The sequence below is a fragment of the Vitis vinifera genome, chromosome 11, assembly GCF_030704535.1.
Source record: "Vitis vinifera cultivar Pinot Noir 40024 chromosome 11, ASM3070453v1".
Taxonomy (NCBI): domain Eukaryota; kingdom Viridiplantae; phylum Streptophyta; class Magnoliopsida; order Vitales; family Vitaceae; genus Vitis; species Vitis vinifera.
This window is the reverse complement of record NC_081815.1, coordinates 18569910-18593094: the sequence shown is the minus strand read 5'-3', so window position 1 is coordinate 18593094 and position 23185 is coordinate 18569910. Positions and strand designations below refer to the sequence as shown.

The 23185-nt window shown below is 29.7% G+C and overlaps 2 protein-coding genes across 2 annotated transcripts; one reads left to right on the top strand and one right to left on the bottom strand.

The window, feature by feature from the left end:
• Window positions 1-1763: 1763 nt before the first annotated feature.
• Window positions 1764-5315, top strand: LOC100266827 (probable receptor-like serine/threonine-protein kinase At5g57670). Its single transcript, XM_002269908.4, has 7 exons — window positions 1764-2355; window positions 2457-2711; window positions 2812-2969; window positions 3223-3302; window positions 3398-3533; window positions 3691-3840; window positions 4936-5315. The coding sequence occupies exons 1-7, from the start codon at window positions 2142-2144 to the stop codon at window positions 5101-5103; spliced, it is 1161 nt and encodes a 386-aa protein (XP_002269944.1). The 5' UTR covers window positions 1764-2141; the 3' UTR covers window positions 5104-5315.
• Window positions 5316-12252: 6937 nt separating this feature from the next.
• Window positions 12253-17345, bottom strand: LOC100265066 (serine carboxypeptidase-like 13). The gene is made up of 14 exons (XM_010658543.3): window positions 17140-17345; window positions 16910-17055; window positions 15642-15715; window positions 15419-15541; window positions 14438-14540; window positions 14291-14334; window positions 14104-14205; window positions 13878-13964; window positions 13641-13799; window positions 13494-13565; window positions 13289-13410; window positions 13038-13151; window positions 12619-12673; window positions 12253-12508 (listed from the first exon to the last, which is right to left on the bottom strand). The coding sequence occupies exons 1-14, from the start codon at window positions 17295-17297 to the stop codon at window positions 12425-12427; spliced, it is 1443 nt and encodes a 480-aa protein (XP_010656845.1). The 5' UTR covers window positions 17298-17345; the 3' UTR covers window positions 12253-12424.
• Between the last annotated feature and the right edge of the window lie 5840 nt (window positions 17346-23185).

The following is a 23185-nucleotide window of genomic DNA, read 5'->3' as shown; positions in this document are numbered from 1 at the left end:
TAGTTAGAGTTTCGTTGGACAAGGGATTTTCATAGGTCTTGGATGGTAAAAAAAAATGTTATTTGATTAAAAGAGTTATTGAAAACCAAAATTTGAAAATCTACCCCTCAATCTATTTTTGATCTTATTTTGATAAAAATACCCTTATTTTTTCTTATGAAAATAACCATTTTTAAAAAAAACATATATATAAATACTTAAAATAATTAAAAACATTTATATTAAAAATGAGTTACTCTTTAAAAAAAAACCTGAAAGGGATAAATTTCGTAAATGTGAGGATTATTTCATCCCCTTTAACCAATTAATTCTAAAAAAATAAAAAATAAAAAATAAAATATATGAGTTATCAAAAAGTTTTAACCAATTTTTAAAAATTATTATCTTTTTAAGGTAAAATTTATAATTTTCAATTTAAAAAATAAAAAACAATAAGTGAATCCAAACGACATATTAATAATTTATTTTTTTGGCCTCAAATTTTTGGGATCAAAGATATGAGTAGAAAAAGATTGAAAGATTTACTTTATATAGAAAAGCCAAATAGTACTCTTCCCATGAAGTTTTGAACAAAACAAAACACATGCTAAAAGAAGGAAAAGAGATAAAAGAGAAGCCAAAAGAAAGACAAAGAAGTGAAGAGCAAAGGCCAAAATTTTGAACAAGCCCAACAAAGCTTGCTCAATGATTGAACTTATATAAATTAATCAACTCTAACATAAAGTTATTCTCAAATATTTTTCTTTTTTTTTTTTTTGTTGAAAAAAAGGGTTATTTTCAATACCCTTTTCCTTGTATATTACGCAAAAATTGTAAGAGAAACATGTGGTAGGAAATGAGAAAATTTAAATGAAAGTAGTGGAGAGGAGCTCAACCCTTGAACATGGAGGTGTTGCAGAGACAAAAAGTGAACATTGGGGCCCTAGACTTGAAAGGATAAGGAGCCAACAATGAGGTTGAGTTTCAACTAAAGAAAAGCTTGATTGCTAACCTAATAGGTGACCACAGGGAGTGTTGTAGAGACTCACACAATCATGTATGTATCATGTATGTGTACTTGAGTTAAACATAATTGAATTTAAATCCCAAACCTAATTCAACTACATTAATTTAGTTGTTCAACTACCATGCTCCTTGATGAATTTTATTTTTATTTTTTTGGTATTTTTTTCTTCTTTGCTTTGTATAATACTAGGTCGACTTACAATTAGTAAGAAAAAAAAATTATTGTTGGGATACATACTTGTACATGTTTTGATTGAGAGAGCAAATTTTGGAATCAATTAGGTCATATATCAAAGAGATGACACTTTATTCGTCACGGGTTATCTTTATATCCATGATGGTCTTATGTCTTTATTAGACAAAAGACTTGAAATCTTTGTTCATTATTGAAACTTATCATCGAGACAAGATGCAAAGTATAACTTAACAATATTACTATAGTAAAAAAGCGTATATTTTCGGCCTAAAAATATTTGTGAAAATATTTATAAATACGAAATCTCATATTATTTTAAGTGTGGATGTTGTTGATTTTGTAGGAAAGATGTGTTTTAAAATTGTGAGGATTAATAAACTCAAAATAGACAATATTTAAATAGAATAATGCATCGTAATGAACTCTATGATGACGGTTTTAAAGATGATAAGATATAAATTTTTGACTCTTGTAAGTGATACTCATCTAGAATGCCTGGATGATTTGGCGAAATCAAATCATTTTAGTATTTTCTCTTTTGGAAAAGAAAACATATTGGCAAGGTGGGAGGACGGCCAGAATTCAAACCAACTCCAACCCAATAACTTATCATCCAAAAATAATCATCCTGGTTCTTTAAGGCTCAACTTCCAGTCCCAGGGTGTTTGTTTATTGAGTGAAAACCCATAAATTGTAACAGAGACAGCTTCTCCTAGAAATATATCAGACAACTCATTTAAGACCGACTCACACATCCTCCTACTCCTACTCCTACTCCTCCCTCCGCCTCAGCTGTCTATATTCACATGCACCTATAACCCCATTAATTTGGACACACCCTTTTCCTTGTTTCTCTTCTTCTTCTTCCAATTTTCCCACCTTTTCTTCACTTTCTGGGTACCGTTTTTGTGTGGTCTTTCATGATTTGGAAGTCCCTGCAATGAGATACATAAGGTCTGGCAGCTTCAAGAGGCTCTTCTCGGCTAAGAGGCGCAGTTTTGAGGAGGAAAGCCAGACCCCAGGTGGCTGTGCTCATGATGACGGCAATGAGGCCTTCGGGGTTGGTGGGAATGAAACAAAGCACCCGCAGAAACCCACCTGGAAATGCTTCTCCTATGAGGAGATTTTTCATGCCACCAGTGGGTTCAGCTCAGGTTTTGATCCCATTTCATAGAAGATTTGGTTTGTTTGTTTTTTTCAGTTATTTTTGTCTGATTTTGGTGTGGATTCTTCTGTTTTCTCATTTGGGTGTCAGATAATTTGGTTGGAAAAGGAGGGTATGCAGAGGTGTACAGAGGAACCCTGGAAGATGGTGAGGCTGTTGCTGTGAAAAGGCTGACAAAAGCTTCCACTGATGAGAGAAAAGAGAAGGAGTTTCTCACAGAGATTGGAACAATTGGTCATGTATGCCATCCGAATGTCTCCTCACTCTTGGGCTGTTGTATAGACAATGGGCTCTATCTCATCTTCCAGTTCTTTTCAAGAGGCTCTGTTTCTTCTGTTCTTCATGGTAAATCACTCAGAATTTTATCAAATGGAAGTATATTTTTCTGATTACTTTGATCAATTAGGCCATAATCATTGTTTTCTATCTGGGTTTCTTCCTGTAGATGAGAATTCTCTGTCATTGGATTGGAAAATAAGGTATAAGATTGCAGTTGGGACAGCCCGGGGCCTCCATTATCTGCATAAAGGCTGCCAGAGGAGGATAATTCACCGAGACATCAAGGCCTCCAACGTTCTATTGACTGCAGATTATGAGCCACAGGTAACAGGGAAAACAGAATTTTGAATCCTATTTTGTGTTTTGTTTGGATTCCCAAGAACATAAGGCTCAGTTGAGATGATCTTTAGGATTTCTTGATCAATGGGGTGGAGCAAACAATGAAAATATGTAAAACCCAGTGTTTGATCTTTAATTTTCTTCCCCCACAACTTTCTCAGCAACCAAACAAAGCTTGTGGAAATATGATCTCTTTTCCCCTTTTTTATTGGTATTTGTTCGCTTTCACTGTTTGCAGATATCAGATTTCGGGTTAGCGAAATGGCTTCCATCGCAATGGACTCATCATTCAATTGTTCCAATAGAAGGAACATTTGGGTATTCAACTCTTCATACTCCTTCAATCCAAAAGAAATGAATTGTGTTTTTGGCACTTTACATGATCGAAAAAATGACTCTGTGTTCTTTTGTAGCCATTTAGCACCCGAATACTTCATGCATGGGATTGTTGATGAGAAGACCGATGTCTTTGCCTTTGGAGTCTTCCTCCTGGAGATCATTTCTGGCCGAAAACCGGTTGATGGGTCTCACCAAAGCTTGCATAGCTGGGTAATGAGACAGCCCTTGACTTTGATTCTAGTAATTAATTGCAATCCTTCTTCATTTGGGAATCCCCATTTGGATTTCTTCAAGATTTAGGCGACTAAGACTTGGTAGTTTATGGTGAAAGTTATCTTTCTTTAATGGTGGATTTTCTTTTCAACAGGCCAGACCTATCCTAAACCAAGGGGAAATTGAGAAGGTTGTGGACCCAAGGCTTGGAGGGATCTATGATGTTGCCCAGCTGAAGCGACTCACCTTTGCGTCGTCTCTTTGCATTAGGTCATCATCCATCTGGCGCCCGACCATGAGTGAGGTAGATAACTGCTATGCATACTTCAACTAGATATCACCAGTTGTTGCTGATAGTATTCCATGAAGAAACTGACAATTAATCTATCTTCTTGCTCATAGCATATTGGAGTAAGTGACTAACTAAAGGGGGGAATGCATTATGGAATGTTTAAACCCTGTGATATCTGCTTGATATACCTACTTTCATATGTTTCTAAAAGGGCTCAAATGAGATAATTCCTTTGATAAATTATGATATGGTTGAGAGGGTCCACTGTCTTTCTCTGTTACTAGTTTACACTCAAATGGGGTCTCATTTTTCTTCTGTTTTCGCCCTTTTTTCGGGTAATGTACCATAAAAAATTGGTCACAAGCATTAAAATCCAAGACCTTTCATGCTAGTTCACATGACACAAGCCATTTGAGCTATTGTCTTTTGGTTTAGGCTAGTTGAGGACCACAGTTTCAAATATATGCTTTTGTCCCTATTTAACTTTTGTAGCATGCCGTGTTCATGAATCCAACAAAACCTTTTTAGTTTACCAACTAAGTGACTATTATAGTATTCGTATTAGGATAGGATTCGGGTATTTTAATCTTCAAATGCCTTAATATAATACTCTTGGGTTAGCTGTTTTCTTCTCAACTTGGGGGGATTTGCTTGTAATGGCTTGATACATCTCTTTCATCTGTCCTGACTGCAAACGTAGGCTTACACTATTCTGGCTATGGTGGCGGGGTAATTTGGCTTTTTCATGCAATTGTAGATAGAGTCATCTGATGTTTCTATGCTACCTAACACCCATGTGATCACAAGATTATGACATGATCACCAAAATAATAGTGAAAAGTGGTCCTTTCTTGACTTGTTACACTATTAATTAAACCATGATGATTGAAATGGCTCTTCATGTCTGTTGTCTTTGATGATCATATGCCAAGAAAATTGTGATTTTCCCACATTTTCTCACCAGAAAAGTTATCCATAAAAGCATCTAAATTATTGAGCTTGTTAGCCTCATTGTCTTGTTTGGTTCTCTGTACAACAATAATGTTAATGTTCCCTTCTGACATTGAAGCTCTTGTAATTTCTAATACATTCGCGATAAATTCTCAGGTATTGGAGGCGATGCTGGGAGGGGAGATTGACGAAGAGAGGTGGAAGATGCCCGAGGAAGAAGAAGAGCAGGAAGAGTTCTGGGGTTTTGATGATCTTGAATGTGAAAGTGACTCTTCCTTCTCAACATCCCCACATGACTCAATCTCAACCCGAAGTATTTCTTAAAGATCATTTGGTGAATTAGGCGCTTGAGACTGCCTGATAATCTCCGTTTTTTTATTGAAATATATATGTATGTACGTATGTATATATATATATATATGTAAACTTGGCAGGCATACATATAAACGAATATAGAAACAGCTGTTGTAGCAACCCCACTGGCTTCCAATCAGTGTCTCTATAAGAGAAAATTTTGTGGATGTGATTAGACTTCATTGCTGTTGGCCACCACACAATACCACCTCTTTTTTTTTTTTTTTTTTCTAAATTTAATTTTTACTTTTATTTATTTTTATTTTTTTAATGGATTTGGTTTTGCTGGTTAGACCAGGTGACTGAATGGAATTCCATTTTAGAAAAATGTGAAGCAAAGTTAGAGATGTTGGAAAATTTTGAAAAAAAGCAAAATTTAAAACCTTAAACCCTAAATCATAAATTCTATACCCTAAATTCTATAAGCCATTATTGTAGAGATCAGACACTTTTTAATTTTTAGGGTAAAAGCGATAGTTATAAGAACTCCATTGTAATTTCTAACCAATATCTTCCTAAGGAAAAATTAAGAAAATATAATTTTACACACATTTATTAAAAGAAAACAAAATCATAAAATAGAAACCGTTGAAAATAATTTAAATTTTATGCTATTACCAATTAAAGGTTATACTTGGGATGATTATATTTAGTATCTATATTATTAAAATGAATTATCTAAATGATCAAGTACTTATCATAAAAAAATATATAAAATTTTAATTATTTTTAGATATATATAGAGGTTATACTTGGGATGATTATATTTAGTATCTATATTATTAAAATGAATTATCTAAATGATCAAGTACTTATCATCGAAAAATATATAAAATTTTAATTATTTTTAGATATATATATATATATAGTTTGATGTTATAATTTTTTATTCCAAGTTCGTGGTTTCTTTTAAATGTTCTCAAAATTGGAAAAAGTGTGTTATGAATGTGTGAGTAGACTTTGTTGATGTCGACCACCACATAACATCACAACTTTTATTTATTTATTTTTCTATTTTTTTTCTTCTTTTTGATGGGTTGGTTTTGCAAGCTACATATGATTGCATGAATAAGCCAAGTGAGATGGTGGGGAAAATTATTATTTGGAGTCACCCGTGCCACAAGTATATACGTGGTTATGAGGCTTGTGGGTCCTTTAGGGTTCTTAAAGGTAAACTTGAGTTTAGAAAACGTTTTTCAAAAACAATTTTTGAAACGTAGACATTTAGATTTCATTTGCTAGTTATTTTAATACATGATTTTAGAAAATATTTTTAATATTTTTAATTATAAGTCTAGATAAATAACAAAAATTATTAATATCATATAAGTAATTTAAGATTGTGTTTGATAATGATTTTAGGAAGTGTTTTTAATTTTTTTAATATTTAAATTTTTTTATCTTTCAAGTATTAAAAATGTTAGAAACATTTTCTAAAATCACAGTCAAACCTACTCTAAGTTTTTTTTTTTTTATGAAATTATTAATTTAATATGATATTAGGAAGTGTAAGTAATTTAAGATTGCGTTTGACAATGATTTTAAGAAGTGTTTTTAATTTTTTTAACATTTAAAATTTTTTATTTTTCAATTATTAAAAATATTAAAAACATTTTATAAAATTACTGTTAAACCTACTCTAAGTTTTTTGATGAAATTATTAATTAAATATGATATTAGAGCCTTTAGACTTAATTATTAATTTATTTTCTAGATTTATTAATTTGGTTTTTTCTTGTTGTTATTTATTTTTTTTTTTTTTTGGGATAGAGTATAATTACAGGAATGTAAGGTGAGGAGACATTTATTCAAAACCTTCCTCAGGTGCATGAAACCTTCTATTATTCTCCAAAAGGAATTAATTAGAAAGTGATGTCCAACCAAATTGTGGGGCAAGTCATTAAGATTATCAAAATGGTTGATTATTTGCATTTAGTGATAATTAAAGCTAAGTCACTCTTGTCTTATTTATTTATTTTTCTAATTATATCAAAAGTAAAATAAATAAATAATATAAATTTTTATAATCTATTAATATAAGAAATAATTATTTTTTTTTCTAATTTTATATGGTTAAAAAAAGAAAGAAAAAATTAAATTAAATTGAATTATTTTTATTTAATTATATATATTATTGTAATGGGATGACATGAATAAGATAATACCCGAACTTGCTTTAAATCCGACTTAGGTTTTTTTAAAAAAAAATGATATTTGACAAAATTTAGAGAACACTTATAAAAAAAAAAAAAATTAAAAATCACTTATATTATTTATTGAAAATACATTTAATAGATGATTTTTTTAAATAATTATAAAGAAAACACTTCTATTAAAAATACTAAAAATATTATTAAACATATTCTTAATAATTAAAATTAATGTTAAAATAGTTATAGCATTGAGTAAATATTATTAGAAATATTAATAAAAATTTAAAATAATCCTCCTTTAGATTTTTGTGTTTCTTAACTATAAAGTGGGTCCATTTTTTTGTCTCTTTTTTAAGGCTATATTTTACTATAAAACTCTCTTAATCATACATAATTAAGCATAATAAGTTGAATCAACAATAAAATATTCATCAAAGTGAGTGAATATTATTATAAATATCAATATAATTTCTTCAATTGGATTTTCTTTAATGCTAATATTACTAACTATAAATAAAAGACCATTTAAATAAGGGCTAGTGCCTTCTAGAATATGTGGTTGGCATAGAATATTTAAGAACAAGAATCATGTGGAAGTATGTGATAATAATCATGTTCTAAGTAAAACTTTTTCTAAGTAGTATACGATTGATGAAACTTTTAGACAATATTTGGTTTCTGGAAAGTTTGAAGGAAAATACGAAAGAAAGAAAATCAAGAGGAAAAGTAGAAAAATATACAAAAAGAAAGAAAATAAAAATTAGATTTAAAATCAATAAATTATTTTTATATATTACTTAAGACTTTTTTCTATTTATTTAACTCTTTTATATAAAGATTAAATAATCTAAAAATATACAAATTTCTTAATAATTTTAATAATTTTTATTTTTTATTTTCCATGGTAAAACCAAATATGAAAAAATAAGTTTTTTTTATAGTGTTTTGTTTATTTTCCTAATACTTTCAAAAACCAAACATATCTTTAAGGATTTTTTTTTTTTAAATTTTGTTTTCAAATTCCTTTATTTATTTATTTATTTTTTAAGTTAAAAAAAATTATATTTAGATAAAATATCTAAATATAAAAAGTAAAATTTTTTAACTTGTATATTAAATAATTTTTTTTTTCAAAATTTCAGAAAATTTAAACTTATTTAGATTTTTTTTTTTAAATAGAAAACAACAAACATCATGATGATAAAAAAAAAAAAAAAATCCAATTAAAACTTTGGAGATCATTTATACACAAAAATGAAGACATGGATTCAAACCCTTTAAAGGAGTAAGCAATTAATTCAATTTAATTTTTTTTAAAGTTAATATTATTGACCATAAACAAAAGCCCATCATAAATAAGAGCAAGTGCTTTATAACCTATGGCTATGGTTGCCATTAAATATTTCATCAGAATCAAATTCATATGGAGGTGGGAGACTGAGGACAAACCACAGCTGGCTCCTCAGGAGAGATGACAGGACTCTCTCAACCAACCAAAAAAGTAGAAGTTATCATACACATGTTAACAGTTAATGCATCCAACGCACTACAAAGATGGCCCATATGCATAGCTTTTTCTATGGGGACAAGGATTCCATAGTTAGATTTATTCAATATGTAGGTTTAATATTCTGAAACCCCATTAAATTTTATGCATGAAAGCATGAAAAATTGGCAATCGATGAACAGGTAGGCTCTTCTTCTGACAATGGGGTTGGTCACATTAATTTTATAATACATATATATACATTGTGAGGATATATTATGAGGCCATGTATTGTGTGTTAGTTGAGCTTGTCCTGAAATCCAACTTTCAGGAGAGAATCTATGCTTTATATATATATATATATATATATATATATGGATGGTTAATGTGACATCTTACTTGGGTTTTGATTCTTGGGTGGAAAGTTGTTTGACATCTTAATTGGGTTTTGATTATTGGGTGGAAAGTTGTTAGAGGCTCAAGACTTTGAAGGTGGGTAGTGCACCCATATTTACTATAATGAATTGATTAATTATAGAAATAAGCTTGATTCTAGGGTTAGGGCTTTACCCTATTTTGGTTGCTCCATTATTTAATAATTTAATTGTTTTTTTGGGGATCAAATGAATTTGTTTTTTTTTTTTTTTAATTTTTTTTACTGAAATTAACTTATTTTCATATTTTAGATAGTTTTTTTATTAACTTATTACTTATTTTTAAAATTTTTGATCAAATAGGAAAAACTAAAATATTTAATTTTTTTTAATACTAAGGCTATGTTTGGTTCCAGGAAAATATGATAGAAAATGCGAACAAAACAAAATAAAAAAAGAAAAGAAAAAGAAAAAGAAAAAAGGGTAAAGAAAAATAAAAAATAGATTTAAAATTAATAAATTATTTTATATGTTACTTCAAATTCATTTCACTTATTTTTTCTTTTTTATGTTAATATTAAATAATTTAAAAATATATAAATTTTTATCTAATTTTAATTATATTTTATTTTCTTCTCTATTTTCAAGAAAATCATTTTTTTAAATATTTTTTTTCTTTTCTTATTATTTTTTGGGAATCAAATATAGTATAAAAATAACTTGTTGGTTTTTTTTTGTTTTTTATTATTTAAAAAAATAAAATATAAAAAAAATAATTTAATTCTTAATACTATTAATTACCATTTAATTTTTAAGTTATATTTAGAATTAATTAAAAAAATAAACACTTGGAGGGGTTGCATTTGAGACCACTCTTAATCCTAAACAAATTTGAAGTATCAAATAATCTTTTAAAGAAATCTTACGCAAAACCACATATTCACTCATATTAAGTCAATAACAATTAAATTAATAGTATATATAGTTTTTTAAAATTTTATTTACTTACTTTCATAAATCAATGCCTTTGACTTTAAACAATCTCTTTGAATATTGTAAAAATAATAAGAGTTCTTTAGCATTTTACCCATAAACAATTTCTTTGAGAATATTTTAAAAGTCATAAGATCAGTTCTTAGCTCTTTACCCACTTCCAATGTGCTTTATTTATTTAGGATATATTTATATATGCACTTATTTTCATAAATCAATATCCTTGACTTGAAATAGAAGTAATTAGAGTTCATACCTCTTTTCCCGACTTCCAATGTGGATTATATACAATCTCTTTGAATATTATAAAAGTAATTGGAGTTCATACCTCTTTTCTCACTTCCAATGTGGATTATATATATATATGAGGGGCCTTTTGTTTTCGTTTGTTTGTGGGGAAGGGAGTTTTGGGCTGTGGGTTGGGGTGCTTTATGGGCTAGATTGTTGGTGGGGCTACCAACAAAAATGAAATTTCTTGCATATAGTTTTGAGGGCAGGTTGGTGGCTAATTTCAAATATCAATGCAACTTCACATCATGTTTTTAATATAAGGTGATTATGTTGCAAGGACAATATAAAAACTTAATTTATGGATGGAAAATGATTATAATTTTGTTTAATATCAAATCTCTAGTTAATAAGAAAGGTTAATTTCATTAACCTCCTTTAAGGTTTCGGCTAAATATATCTACTCCCATATATTTGAAATTTCATCAAATACTTTTCTTATCCTTTTCATTTCTTATTTTCACCCACCTTTTATTTTACTTATTTTAAACCTAAGGGAGCTAAATGTATTTAGTCAAAACTTTAAGGGAGATGAATGAAATTAATTATAATAAAAATGATAATATAAATTGATTTTTCATTACCTTTAAAATTTTGTATTATTTGTAATAAAAGAAATTAACATACTATGTTTTAAAATCCTATCTTATGATGATGCAGGTGGATGTAAGAGCTTCTTTGAGTGTGGAACAGACAATATTTACATAATTGTTTGTAGGTCCTCACAAATCCTACTACTTTATACTTGGTATATCACTGTTTTCTACCTTGAATTATTTCATTTGTACCCTTATTAGGCTAATTTTGAACAACCCAAAATTAAACTTTAGTGTAGTACCAATTCGGTACTATCGATTTTTTCTATAGTTAACATGTCATATGCTATTATGTTCAAAAGAAAAAGGAAGTTGTTGATTGGCTTATAAAAACCTAAAGACATAATTTTAGATTTATCCACATTATAAAATGGAAAAATTAAGTAAAGAATTTAATTCAATAGTAATACAATTTAACTTGATCAAAATGATTGAAAAAATGCTTCAGATTCCCAATTCAATTGCAAATTTATTAAAGTTTTTCATTGGAAAAGGTTTTTATACATATTCTAATTGAAGCTAAAGAAAGATGAGGTATTTATTTGAATGTCTTTATACATCTAAGGTGGTTAAGGTCAAATAGAGGATAAGTAAAAATTAGATTTATAGTGCGTTTGCTATTAATTCTAAAAAGTGTTTTTGGTCTTTTTGACACTTGATTTTTTTTTTTTTATAAATGTTAAAAAGACTAAAAACACTTCTTAAAATTACTACCAAATGTACTCTTAACCTCTTATCCATTTTAGGGATTTTAGTCCAATACATAGCTCCACTTGCATGGGTTAGTTTACACTGACTTGAATTATAAACATTTAAGTTAAATCTGAGTTATGATTAATGTCAAAATTTATTTAGGTATAAACAATTATTTAAATTGAACTAAATTGATTTTAAATAAATTTAATTTGGTTTAACTTTTTGGCCACTAAAAACTTAGTTTGATTTAAATATATATAAATCGTTGGACCAAATTTTTCTTGAAAAGTTATTCAAACTAAACCTTTTTACATTTTCAATTTTGTTAACTTTTAAAGGCATCCGGATTATGTATATCTTCGGGTAAAATCCTTTACCATTTTTATCTCTCTCCCCTAACCAACCACATGTTGAAGCCCACAATATTTAAAAAAATTTCTAGATTATCTTCTATGAATAATGAAATTCTAACCCTTGTTTGATGTCTTGTCACTTTATGCAGTGACTTTAATCTTCATATTGTCGTATAGAAATGGCAAATCTAATATATCATGGAATTAACTAGGAAAATTAAACTCATGGTTTCTCACAATGATACATTTAACTTTAATTAAAATGCCTGATCAACAATCTCAGGGAGCACTATGGCTTATTATTACAAGATTGAATGCTCATCTCCTAAATTTCAAGCTTTGGCTATCAGTACTAGAGCTGGTAATAAGCAAACCATCTTTTAAGCATGGCATAGCACTGCTGAGGCTTGTATTCCGGAGCTACATGACCAGCACCCTGCCCACACAGCATAAGAAATATGTACTTAAGACCCTAAACTTTCTTTTTTTTTTGGGTTTCTAGAAACATCTCAGGGAAAGAGTTGAGTGAACTAGGGTTTCTCTTACCTTCACAGTCGCATATGTGAGAGCGAAATCATCATTAGTATACCTTTTCGTATATCTGCAAAAAAAGAAAAAAAAAAGGACGGTGACTGAAAATAGTCATCAATGAATAATAATAAGTCTCAAATAATGGTGATGGAAGATGTCCATCATGCACATTTTCTCATGATAAAATTTGAATTCATATCTAACACAAATGTAAATTGAAGAGAAACTCGAACATGAGACTTTCTGTCAAACCAAGTTCTGAAACCATGTTAAACTACTAATTCTCCTAAAAGCATAAGCTTGTAGGATTTGGATTCTGTATGCATATCATGCTTCTTAACTCAGTCAAGATTAACAAAGACAATTTTGTTTTCCAATTGTCTTCTTCCTTCCTGAAATGATTTAGTGTGATTAACATGATTCCTAAAACCTACCCTGCAACTTGTCCTTCAGTGTACCATGCCCGCCAGGTATCGGCCAGCGTCAAATTCAGCGAGTCTATCCATTGTTGTGTGCCAATATGCGGAACAGACATGTCATGATCACCGCTGTAACACGCCAAGAAAACAAAAACTACGGTGCTGTTATGTGATTTTTTTCGGAACTTGTTTCCTTAAACCAGTAGATCACAAAGGCGTGTACATACAAGTAAGGATCAAAAGTAATGGTTTCAAAGTTTCATCACCTGTATATTAAAGCTCGAAGGCCTGTCTTGGAGAGATTTCGATGATAAGCAACGCTACTAATTACATCTTCCGTGTAAGCCAGGCCACTGATATTGCACCTCTTCCAGTATCCTTTTGTTCCCTGATTCACATTGATAAAATTTGGAAACATTTTCTATATTTGTTCGAATTTCATTGCTGATTTGTAGAATCTATCGTACATACCTCCCGAACATGAAGAGCTTCTCGCACGTCTCTATTATTCGCCCATGTTTCAGAGAGTATATACATATAGTCCTAAAACAAGACCAAAAATTGATGAGAAAATATTCAACTAATTAATTCAGTCTAAGCAGGGAGAGAGGCATTTACATGGCAAAAATACATAGTTTCTTCACCAAGTTGTGAGAGAAAATCTGTAGGATTCTCGGCAAGAGACCTTTGAAGATTCGATTTTTCTTCGTTTGGTATCGGGGAGGAAAAGGTGCAATCTGGGTCCAAAATTTGTTGAATGTTTATGTCTCTAAGCAACTGCGGAAGCCAATTAGTTATTAGCACATTAGCACATCTCCTTTGTATTTAAGACGTAATGATAATGATGCCTCTAACCTCTTCGATTTCTTGGACGTCTGATTCACATTGTTCGCTGCTGGCATTTGCATTAACATAATCCCCATTGCAGTTTGCTTTAGCAGACTTGAAAATCATGAAAAGAAGGGGAAATAATCAAATGGGGATGCCCAAAAATGCCATGTTTACATGTCTGATTGGTTAATTTTTCAGGCCGTAAGGTAGAATTCACAAGAAAAAATTGGAAGGAAAGGAGTAGAGTCACCTCATAGAGTCCATCTGAAATGAGTGTGAGCCTGTGTGCAAATGGTACTCTTGAATTCTTATCAATATATGCATCAGTCACTGGGTTCCCAAGCACATAGCCCTGATCACAAGTACATAAAGAAATGAGCAAAAATCGCAAGGGATCGAATCATCTGAATACTTAGTTCAGTAGAAAGATCATATACTTGGAGGTTCAAGTTCAATCGTGGAGATCCTCCTCTTTCACTATCTGCAACTCCTCAGTGAAGCAAAAAAAGCAAGTAAATGAGATGAAGTTGAAGAGATTGATTAAGAGAGGTTTCTGTTGGTTTCCATGGAAAGATGTCACTCACCATAGTATATGTCTTGAACTATCATTGGAACAGGTATGCCTGAGTATGAATCTCCACCGATATAGAGGTTGTTTTTCAGGAATTCAGGGTGTTGTATCAGCCACTGCACAAATATTTGGGTAATGAGCAACTCTTTTATTACATTGGTGGTTGATATCACAATTTCATATATATATTAATTGATGAATCTAACAAGTTTAGCTTTTCAATCAAATTGGTAGTTGTAGGATATCAAAACCTGTATTTTGGGAGGGAGAAGGTCATGAGATTCAACCTTAGAGTTTCTTTATTGCCCATATATTAAATGGGTGACAAACTTCAATAAGAATTAAAAATATGATTCAGACCGATCGTATTTAAATTCAATTTTTATTAATATGTATAATTCATTTAATAAACAAGTTATTTTTTTTATCAATATGTATAACATACACGTGATTCAAATTGAACAATTTAATAATTGTGTAGAATTAACTTGATGATAACTATTATCTATTTAATCCATACATAACTTATTCAATTTCTGATTTTAAATGATAGATCAACCAAGTCACAAACATATCACGTTAAGAGATTAATTTTATTGATTCAAACAAGACCACCTGATTCGACTTGATTATTGAATCACATAACGGGTTGCTTGTTTAATAATTAACACATGTTTAAATTTATATTTTTTAACCCTGTTATTATTTGTATTATATTTGAGTTGACCTATATTATCGAGTCCTAAAGTTTTGATACGACATAAATGCGACTCACCAATATGAATTAGCATTCCCATCCTACCTATTCTATCAAACAAAGACTACTCATAACTAATGAATTTAGGCTAGCTCTATATTGAGATAAGTTGGCATAATATACATTTTTAAGCAATTATCTAATAAGTTAAACCTTTATATTGAATGGTGCAAATCAACTCTATATATATTATCAGCCCATTATAGGATGTTGCAAATTAATGATATTTTTGCTTACCTTCTTTAGAAATTCATAGATCTGGGCTGCTGATTTGTAGTCGTCCGTAGTGTAACCTTCTTGGGTTGTTGAGTAAGAGAATCCAGTTCCAACAGGTGCATCTAAATATATTATGTTGAGTGTCTGTTCAAAGCAATATAGCCACCTTCCAATATCAAAGCTAAAGAAGTAGAAGAATATAATGAATGCATAAAGATTAGTACAATGGCGAGAAACTTTATACCTCAGTCCATGTATATTCCTTCAATTCAAGTGTTGGTAGGCCTCCATTGTAAGTTAAATTGAAAGAAACTGGACCTGTGGAGAGATTTTTATGTAAGAAAATTTCAATTATATTACTTTTTTTTTATTAGTTTTATGAATATTCACACAGGTAATTTAGTACACATTAAAAAAGAAAAAAAATTATGTTTCTCTCAATTTTTGAATTTGTTTGGTGGAAATTTATCTACAAAATATCTATTTTTTTATTAAATAAAATAAATATAATTTTTGAGTTTCATTTTATCCCTCGAAACGTATGCCTTTGTAATCAACTAGGTGAAAATACATACATGTGGCCCCAACAAACATTCTTCTCCCCAGTCCGGCCCTAGAGAAATTGGGCTGGACCTACATGCCCGGTTGGGTTGGGTTTTGAACATAGTATTCAAGTGGGCTTGTGATGGGTTTTGTGCCTTCAAGCCAAGTTTACATTTCCATACATAAGCATGGCAATGGGGCGGGTTTTTTCAACCCACCCCATCCTGCTCCTGATGGATTGGGTTTAAAATTTCAATAACAGTTTAGAGGTGGGTTATGGATTTTTTTTTTAAAACCAAGGACGGGTTGGAAGTGGGTTTGCGTATTGCCTTGTTTCATCCGCCTCGCTCCATCCAATCTCGTTTAATTTTTTAAATGGAATAAGGATAAAAATTATTTTAAATAAATGAGGTGGGATTGGAATGCGAACGACTCATCCTGAACCCGCCCCATTCTTATCCCTATCTACTTAAAGTTATAAATTATTATAGATTTAAGTTAAATTATGCTATAAGACAATATGAAAATTTGTAAATAAGTGGATAATTACCATAATAATAACTTTATATGATCAAAAGTTTATTTTTAATTTAAATTTATTTATTTTTAATTTAATTTTTTTAATCATGCTTTTACTATAAAAATGGCTTCGCATTTAGCATTATCTACTTTTTTTTTTTGGAAGTAACATTAACTTATCACTAGTAAAAATGTGAAGCCAATAAATCAATTAAAAAAATTGAATAAATTCATTTTTTGTAACCTAATATTTAAATTATTATTATTTTTTGCAAAGAGATGAGTTTTATTTAATTTATGACTACATAGCCCAATAGGATTCATATAGATTTCTCAAAATTTTGAGACATGTCACTATCTATATAAATAATTCTCTAATCTTCTCAAGTATAAATTTTCATATAGATTCAGAAATTGAATCAAGTAAGGAACATTAAAGATTAAGCCTACCACTTTCATAGAAGAATGCAGAGAGTGTGGAGCAACCAGGGCCTCCAGTGAGCCAAAGAACAAGGGGGTCCAATACTGGGTTCCTCTGGGACTTGACAAAGTAGTAGAACAGCTGCACTGATTCATTCTCACCTACACCCACATATCTGCAGAGAAAAACAGTTGGCTCTGAGACCAGTTTTTTTGTCTAACATTCTTCCCAAAATCAAAATGGAAACGAAAGAATTTACCCAGTTTCTAGGTAGAAAGGAAGCTCCCCGGGGAACCCAGGTAGGGTTTTGATGATTGAGCGTGCTGTAGCGACGCTTGATGAGGAAACCAGAAGAAGAAGAAGCAGCCCTGTGCACGCCAACAAAAGCTGGTGTTGGGCTGCTGCTGCTTCTGCCATGCCGATGAAGAAAAAACAAAAAAACGATGGGGTTAATGAATTTGCAGAATAAGCACTTTGAAGTTGTTAAATAAATAAGAGATGGGTGTGGAACGTAACTCACTGTCAACATGGTGATCTTCTATGGTTTGGAAATGGAGAAAGTTGGTTGGAGATTGAACGAGTAAATGGAATACTGAAAGCGACCGTTCTTGGGCTTGTGGGAGGGTCTCAAATCTATGCCAAGCTACATACCTTCCTGTCAAAAAAAAAGGAAGGTGTGGGTCGCCGAAGCAGGATTTAAAGTTGTCGGGGGCAATTGGCAAGTGCATGAGACTTTCGGACGGCCACGAGATGTTAATTTTTTTAATATTACCTGTACATACCTATACATTTTTTTTTTCCAAGTTTGTCGGTGGAACCCTTCCGCCCGCCTCTGGGTGTTGTGCGACCTTGAGAAAAGGTTCACATCAGCATATGACAACCTTTTTATTATTATTATTATTATTATTATTATTTTTAAAAGAATTGCTCGTGATTAATGTGGATTGAGATCTGAAACTTAAATCTCTCTCTCAAATGCAATATTCTTAACTCGTATAAATTTTTTTATCTTGAATTCGTTATTTGAAAAAATAAGTCTATATTTATTTATTTATTTAAAATTTTTTATGTTACCTTCAAAGCTTTTATTTTGAACTCATATTTTCAAAATACAGTTGGTATTTTTTATGTTGAAATTGTTTTTTGAAAAAGTGAATTCATTTCTACATTGAACTCATTATTTTTGGTGTTATAGTTTTCGAGAAAAAAAATTTAAAATTTAAAAAAATTACACTAATTATGCAGAAAGTGTTAAGAAATTACATTAATTATACACAACTTCATAATAACATGTTCTAGGTGGTTGATAATTTACTTATTATTCTTCTAAGAAATAGCTCCAATAATTAGCGTGCAAGGATGTAGACTTTTTAGTATCTTTACAACCAATATAATTAGAATTAAATTAACTAATAGTTATCATGCAGCATTTTTAATTTTTAATTTTTACTATTTTCCTCTGTTCCAAATCTATATTGTTTCGATACAATACCATTTTAATAGAAGTAGTAACTTCTAGATAATCCCGATAATTCCTGTGATTTATCTTGATAAATCTTAATGCCAATTACAAAAAATGTTTCACTAAGATTTGTCATATAAATAAAAAATTTTAAATAGTAATTGTTTTCACGAATTATTATTCCATGTCGATGCTATATATAGCAAGCAATGCATTATCCACTTATATATAATAATTAATATGATGCACATTTTTCTCGCAATGACCTTAAAATATGTTCATTGATCCATACATTAAGGTTTGTTTAACAATTGTTTTTAAAAACAGTTTTTTGTTTTTCGAAACTTGAAAAAAACAGGAAAAACACGTTTGACAATTAGAAAATTGATTTATGTTTTTTATTTTTAAAAATAGAAAATATGGTATTTTTAGAGAACATCTTTAATTAAATTATGTTTAATTGTTTATTGATGATTGCTTTAAAAAATAATTATATAAACATGTAAAATGATTAAAAATAAAATATTAGAAATAAAAATTATTTTTAAAACATATTTAAAAATAGGTTGAAAATAGTTTAGGTTTCAAACATATTTTTGTTTTACAAAACATTAGAAAATAGTTTTCAAAATCTGTTTTTTAAAACTATTTTTTAAAATTGTTTTCGAAAATGATTATAAAATAGAACCTTAAATTCACCTTTTATCAAAACTACCTAACCCATTTAAAAGTATAAGCCTTTTAAGACATCATGACATGGTGTCAAAACTTGTTTTTCCAGGAGATAAGAATTGTAGCTAATATTAACTTGATATATACTGTTGACTCACTATTACACTTAAAAGTCTAAGATTTTAGGTTAAGCATTTATGAAATCAAGCTATTACAATCTCATAGACCTTAAGATATTGTTGTAAATATCCATCATGAACCTGTTAAGGTATTTAGGTGGATCCATATATATATATATATATATATATAGTGGTATCTTTATGCAATTCAATGCTTAAGAAAGATGATTAATTTTAATATTTACTTGGTGTTGCTCTTGGGTCATTGCGAGTTCCTTACGATATGACTATTCTAAGTGAATATTTCTTAAAAACATGAGAAAATACTTTCTTAATCTATTCTTTCATTTTCGAACATTTTTTAATTAACCTGATCTTGAATATTTCAATATCACCTTTGGAAGGACGGTTGAAAACACTTTGTAGCTTCCAAAGTGCTTTCTTTCAAATGAAAAGAAATTACCATGATATTTAAATATTTCAATTATAAATATTGTTAACAAATAAAAAATTATTTAAGAAATTTTAAATTGTTGAACAACTTCTAAACAACACTAGATGTAAGAGAATTTTTGTACCTTTTTAATAACAAATATTAGAATGTAATATAATTTTTATTTTAAATAAATATTAAATATTAAAAAATAACATATAATTTATTTTATTTTTTTATTTTTTTTATGAATTAAATATAAGCATCGAGATATTAAAGCTGACTTATCCTTTTCGGTTACTTAAAAATGATTGGTCTCAAATAGGACCTAGAAAACTGAGGCCCCCTTTTTTTTTTCTTTTTGTTCTCTTCCTCAAATGGGCCTGTCATGATGCTCACCTCAACTACTGTTAACTAGAGTGGAAAATGAGCAAAACACCTATCAATCAAGGCATAAGACTCCTTGGGGTTGTACTCAATAGCTACATGACCCTGTAAATGTATCCAAAGAAATTAGACAATTAAAACTATGCTTTTTGTTTTTTCTCTTGAGAAATTCTATAATTAAAACATGAAGAGAAGAATGAAGTGAGAATTGGTCTTGCCTTCAGAGTTGCAAATGTTAGATCAAAGTCATCCTTTGTAAAGCTTTCTGTTTATCTTCATGAAACAATAACAGTGTGACCATAAGATAGTAGCATTAGCTTTGAGCTATAGGTAAAAATTTGACCATTGGTATACCATGCTTGCCAAGGGTCTTCTACTGTCAAATTGAGTGAATTTGTTCATTCTTGTGTGCCAATATGTGGAATAGACATGTCATGATCACCACTATAACAAGCAAAATAAAAAAATAAAAAAAATGATAGTATTAATATTATATGAATGCCTTGCGATTCCTAACTCATTCAATTCAAGTATTGGCTTGATTGATAGTAGTAAATTTCCATTTATATGGATGGAATATCTTCGATACATCGTGTATCTGGATTTTTTGTCGATTTTTCGCTTGGCCAGCGTGGATTGCCTCGATCAACGTCAAACCCTCTAAAATATGCAACAACCATGGGTGCAAGTTGCTCCTTGATAAATAATATGCATCAAAATATATATAGAAAAATAATCAAAAGTATTTTATTAAATAAATTAATTCAAATTATTTTATTTTTACATTTGATTTAATTTATTACCATAAATATAAAAATATAATTTTATGTCTTTTATTTATTTATTTTATATAATCTATATATTTATTAAATATAAAAAATAATCATATATTATTATTTATTTGATATAATTGAATACATTTAAATTAAAATGGATCTTAATTTTAATATTAAATATATTTTAAAATTAAACATATTATCGTAAAATAATATTGTGTAATTAATAATAAACTTACACTTATAAAATTTATATTTTTTAAAAAAATAATTTTAAAATGTATATTTTTACTTTTTATATAATTTTTTAAAAGTTTTTTTAAAAATATTTTTAGAATTTTTATATCATCCATATTTTATGTCAAAATATCCACTGATATATTTATAATATATTCGTAAAATTGAAGTACCCATATATATATATAGTATTACATTAAATAAGAATATATAATACAAGTTGAGCATGATTAATTCTATAGGTGCTTTATCAATTTTCCTTCCTACTTGTCTTTCTTACTTGGAAAATATCCCCTCTCCTTCATTTCAGCCAACTGTTGACTCCACATTCTGCTCCAGCTAATCCCTTCCTTGCTATTTGGTCTCAACCACCTCCACTCCACTATCCATCAGCCTATTTTGGATATATAATTGAATGGTGAATTTAAAATTAATTTTTTAAAATACATCACATTGAAAAATATTTCCAAATCTATAAGACTTTTTACCACTTTAAAAGGTAACTCTTGAAAACATACATTTCATCATTTTTATATCAATGATACACATTTAAAAAAATTGAATTTACATCGAAGATATCTCTTGAAGAGACACCTTCCACAAATTTTATAATAATAATACACGTTAAACAAATTTGAATTTACGTTAAAAATGTCTCTTCACGAGACACTTTTTACAATTTTACAAAATCGAATTTATATTAGAATTGTCTTTTAATGAAACACTTTTCACAATTTTCATATCATCTGCATAGTAAAAAATTGAATTTATACTAAAGATGTCGACACTTTCTACAATTTCATAAAATTAAATTTATATTAAAGGTGTATCTTGAAGAGACACCTTCAACAATTCTTGTATCAGTCATCCATTGAAATAATTGAATTTATATTAAAAGTTTCTTTTCAAAAGATATCTTCCACAATTCTATAAAATTAAATTTATATTGAGATGTTTTCCTTCAATAGACACTTTTAGTATAAATTTAATTTTTTTGATAGATGACTAATATAAAAATTGTCAAAAATATTTCTTCAAAAGACATATTTAGTATAAATTCAATTTTGTGGAATTGTAGAGATGCCATCAATGTAAATTTAATTTTTTTTCATTGTGTGATTGATATGAAAATTGTGAAAGCTTTAGTATAAATTTGATTTTATGGTATTGTGGAAATGATATTTCTTTAGTATAAATTCAATTTTATGGAATTATGGAAGGTGTAGTGTAAATTCAATTTTTTTTAACATGTATTATTGATATGAAAAATATGGAAGATGTTTTTTCAATAAACACTTTCTAAAGTGGTAAAAAGTGTCGTATATTTATCAATAGTTTTGTAACTACCATATTTTAAGATTTTTTTTTCAAACTACCATTTTATAAGAATTATTTTTTAAAATAATCGTACAAGTTAAAAAAAAGCCATCCATCAGCCCCACATCTCCTACCTTATCACATGGCGCTCACATTTTCAATCTCCGATCAACCTCTTTTTAAAATCATTTTTAGGGTACCAGAGTTCACAAACTATGTCAGTCTTTAGGAATAATACCATTTTAATATAAGTACGTACTTCTAGATGATCCCGATTGTTGAGGCTTCGCGTCCCTGGTGATCCACGTAGTTGCCAAATGGATGGACGCACGATCTCAATCGATATAGGTTCTTGATTCAGTCGTTCCTCCTGCAAAAGGAGTCCGGACGGGGTGTCCGGACGCACCCTCCGATGGTTTTGTCAGCCATGGATAGAGAGAGATAAATCAGTTGGCCTTTTTCTAGGTATAGTAAGCTTACCTTCCCCTTTGTGTGAAAGTTTGTATATATAGTATCAGAAGCTTTGTTCCCCTCTTCAATGGTGGGGAGATATTTTGTGTTGTCATGATGACACTAGGTGGTGGCAGGGTTATCATCACCCTACGGGCGGTTGACAGAGATCGTGGTAGGTGATGCGGCTGTTAGAGATCGTGGTAGGTGATCATGTGAAATGATCGTGGGAAGTGACTTGTTGTCACTTCATCTTGTCCCTTCACTCTGCAGGTGGCGGAACGTGGGCCATGACAGGCTGTTTGTGATAACGTGTAAGACTTGCTTTACTTCAGTCAATGACCCGGACAATCATATCTGGATGACCTATGTTGGTCATCCGGATGTATTGTGAAAGCCGTCCGGATGTTTATGCTTATAAGTGTCGTTTGCCCTTCCTTGAGGCAGTCCGG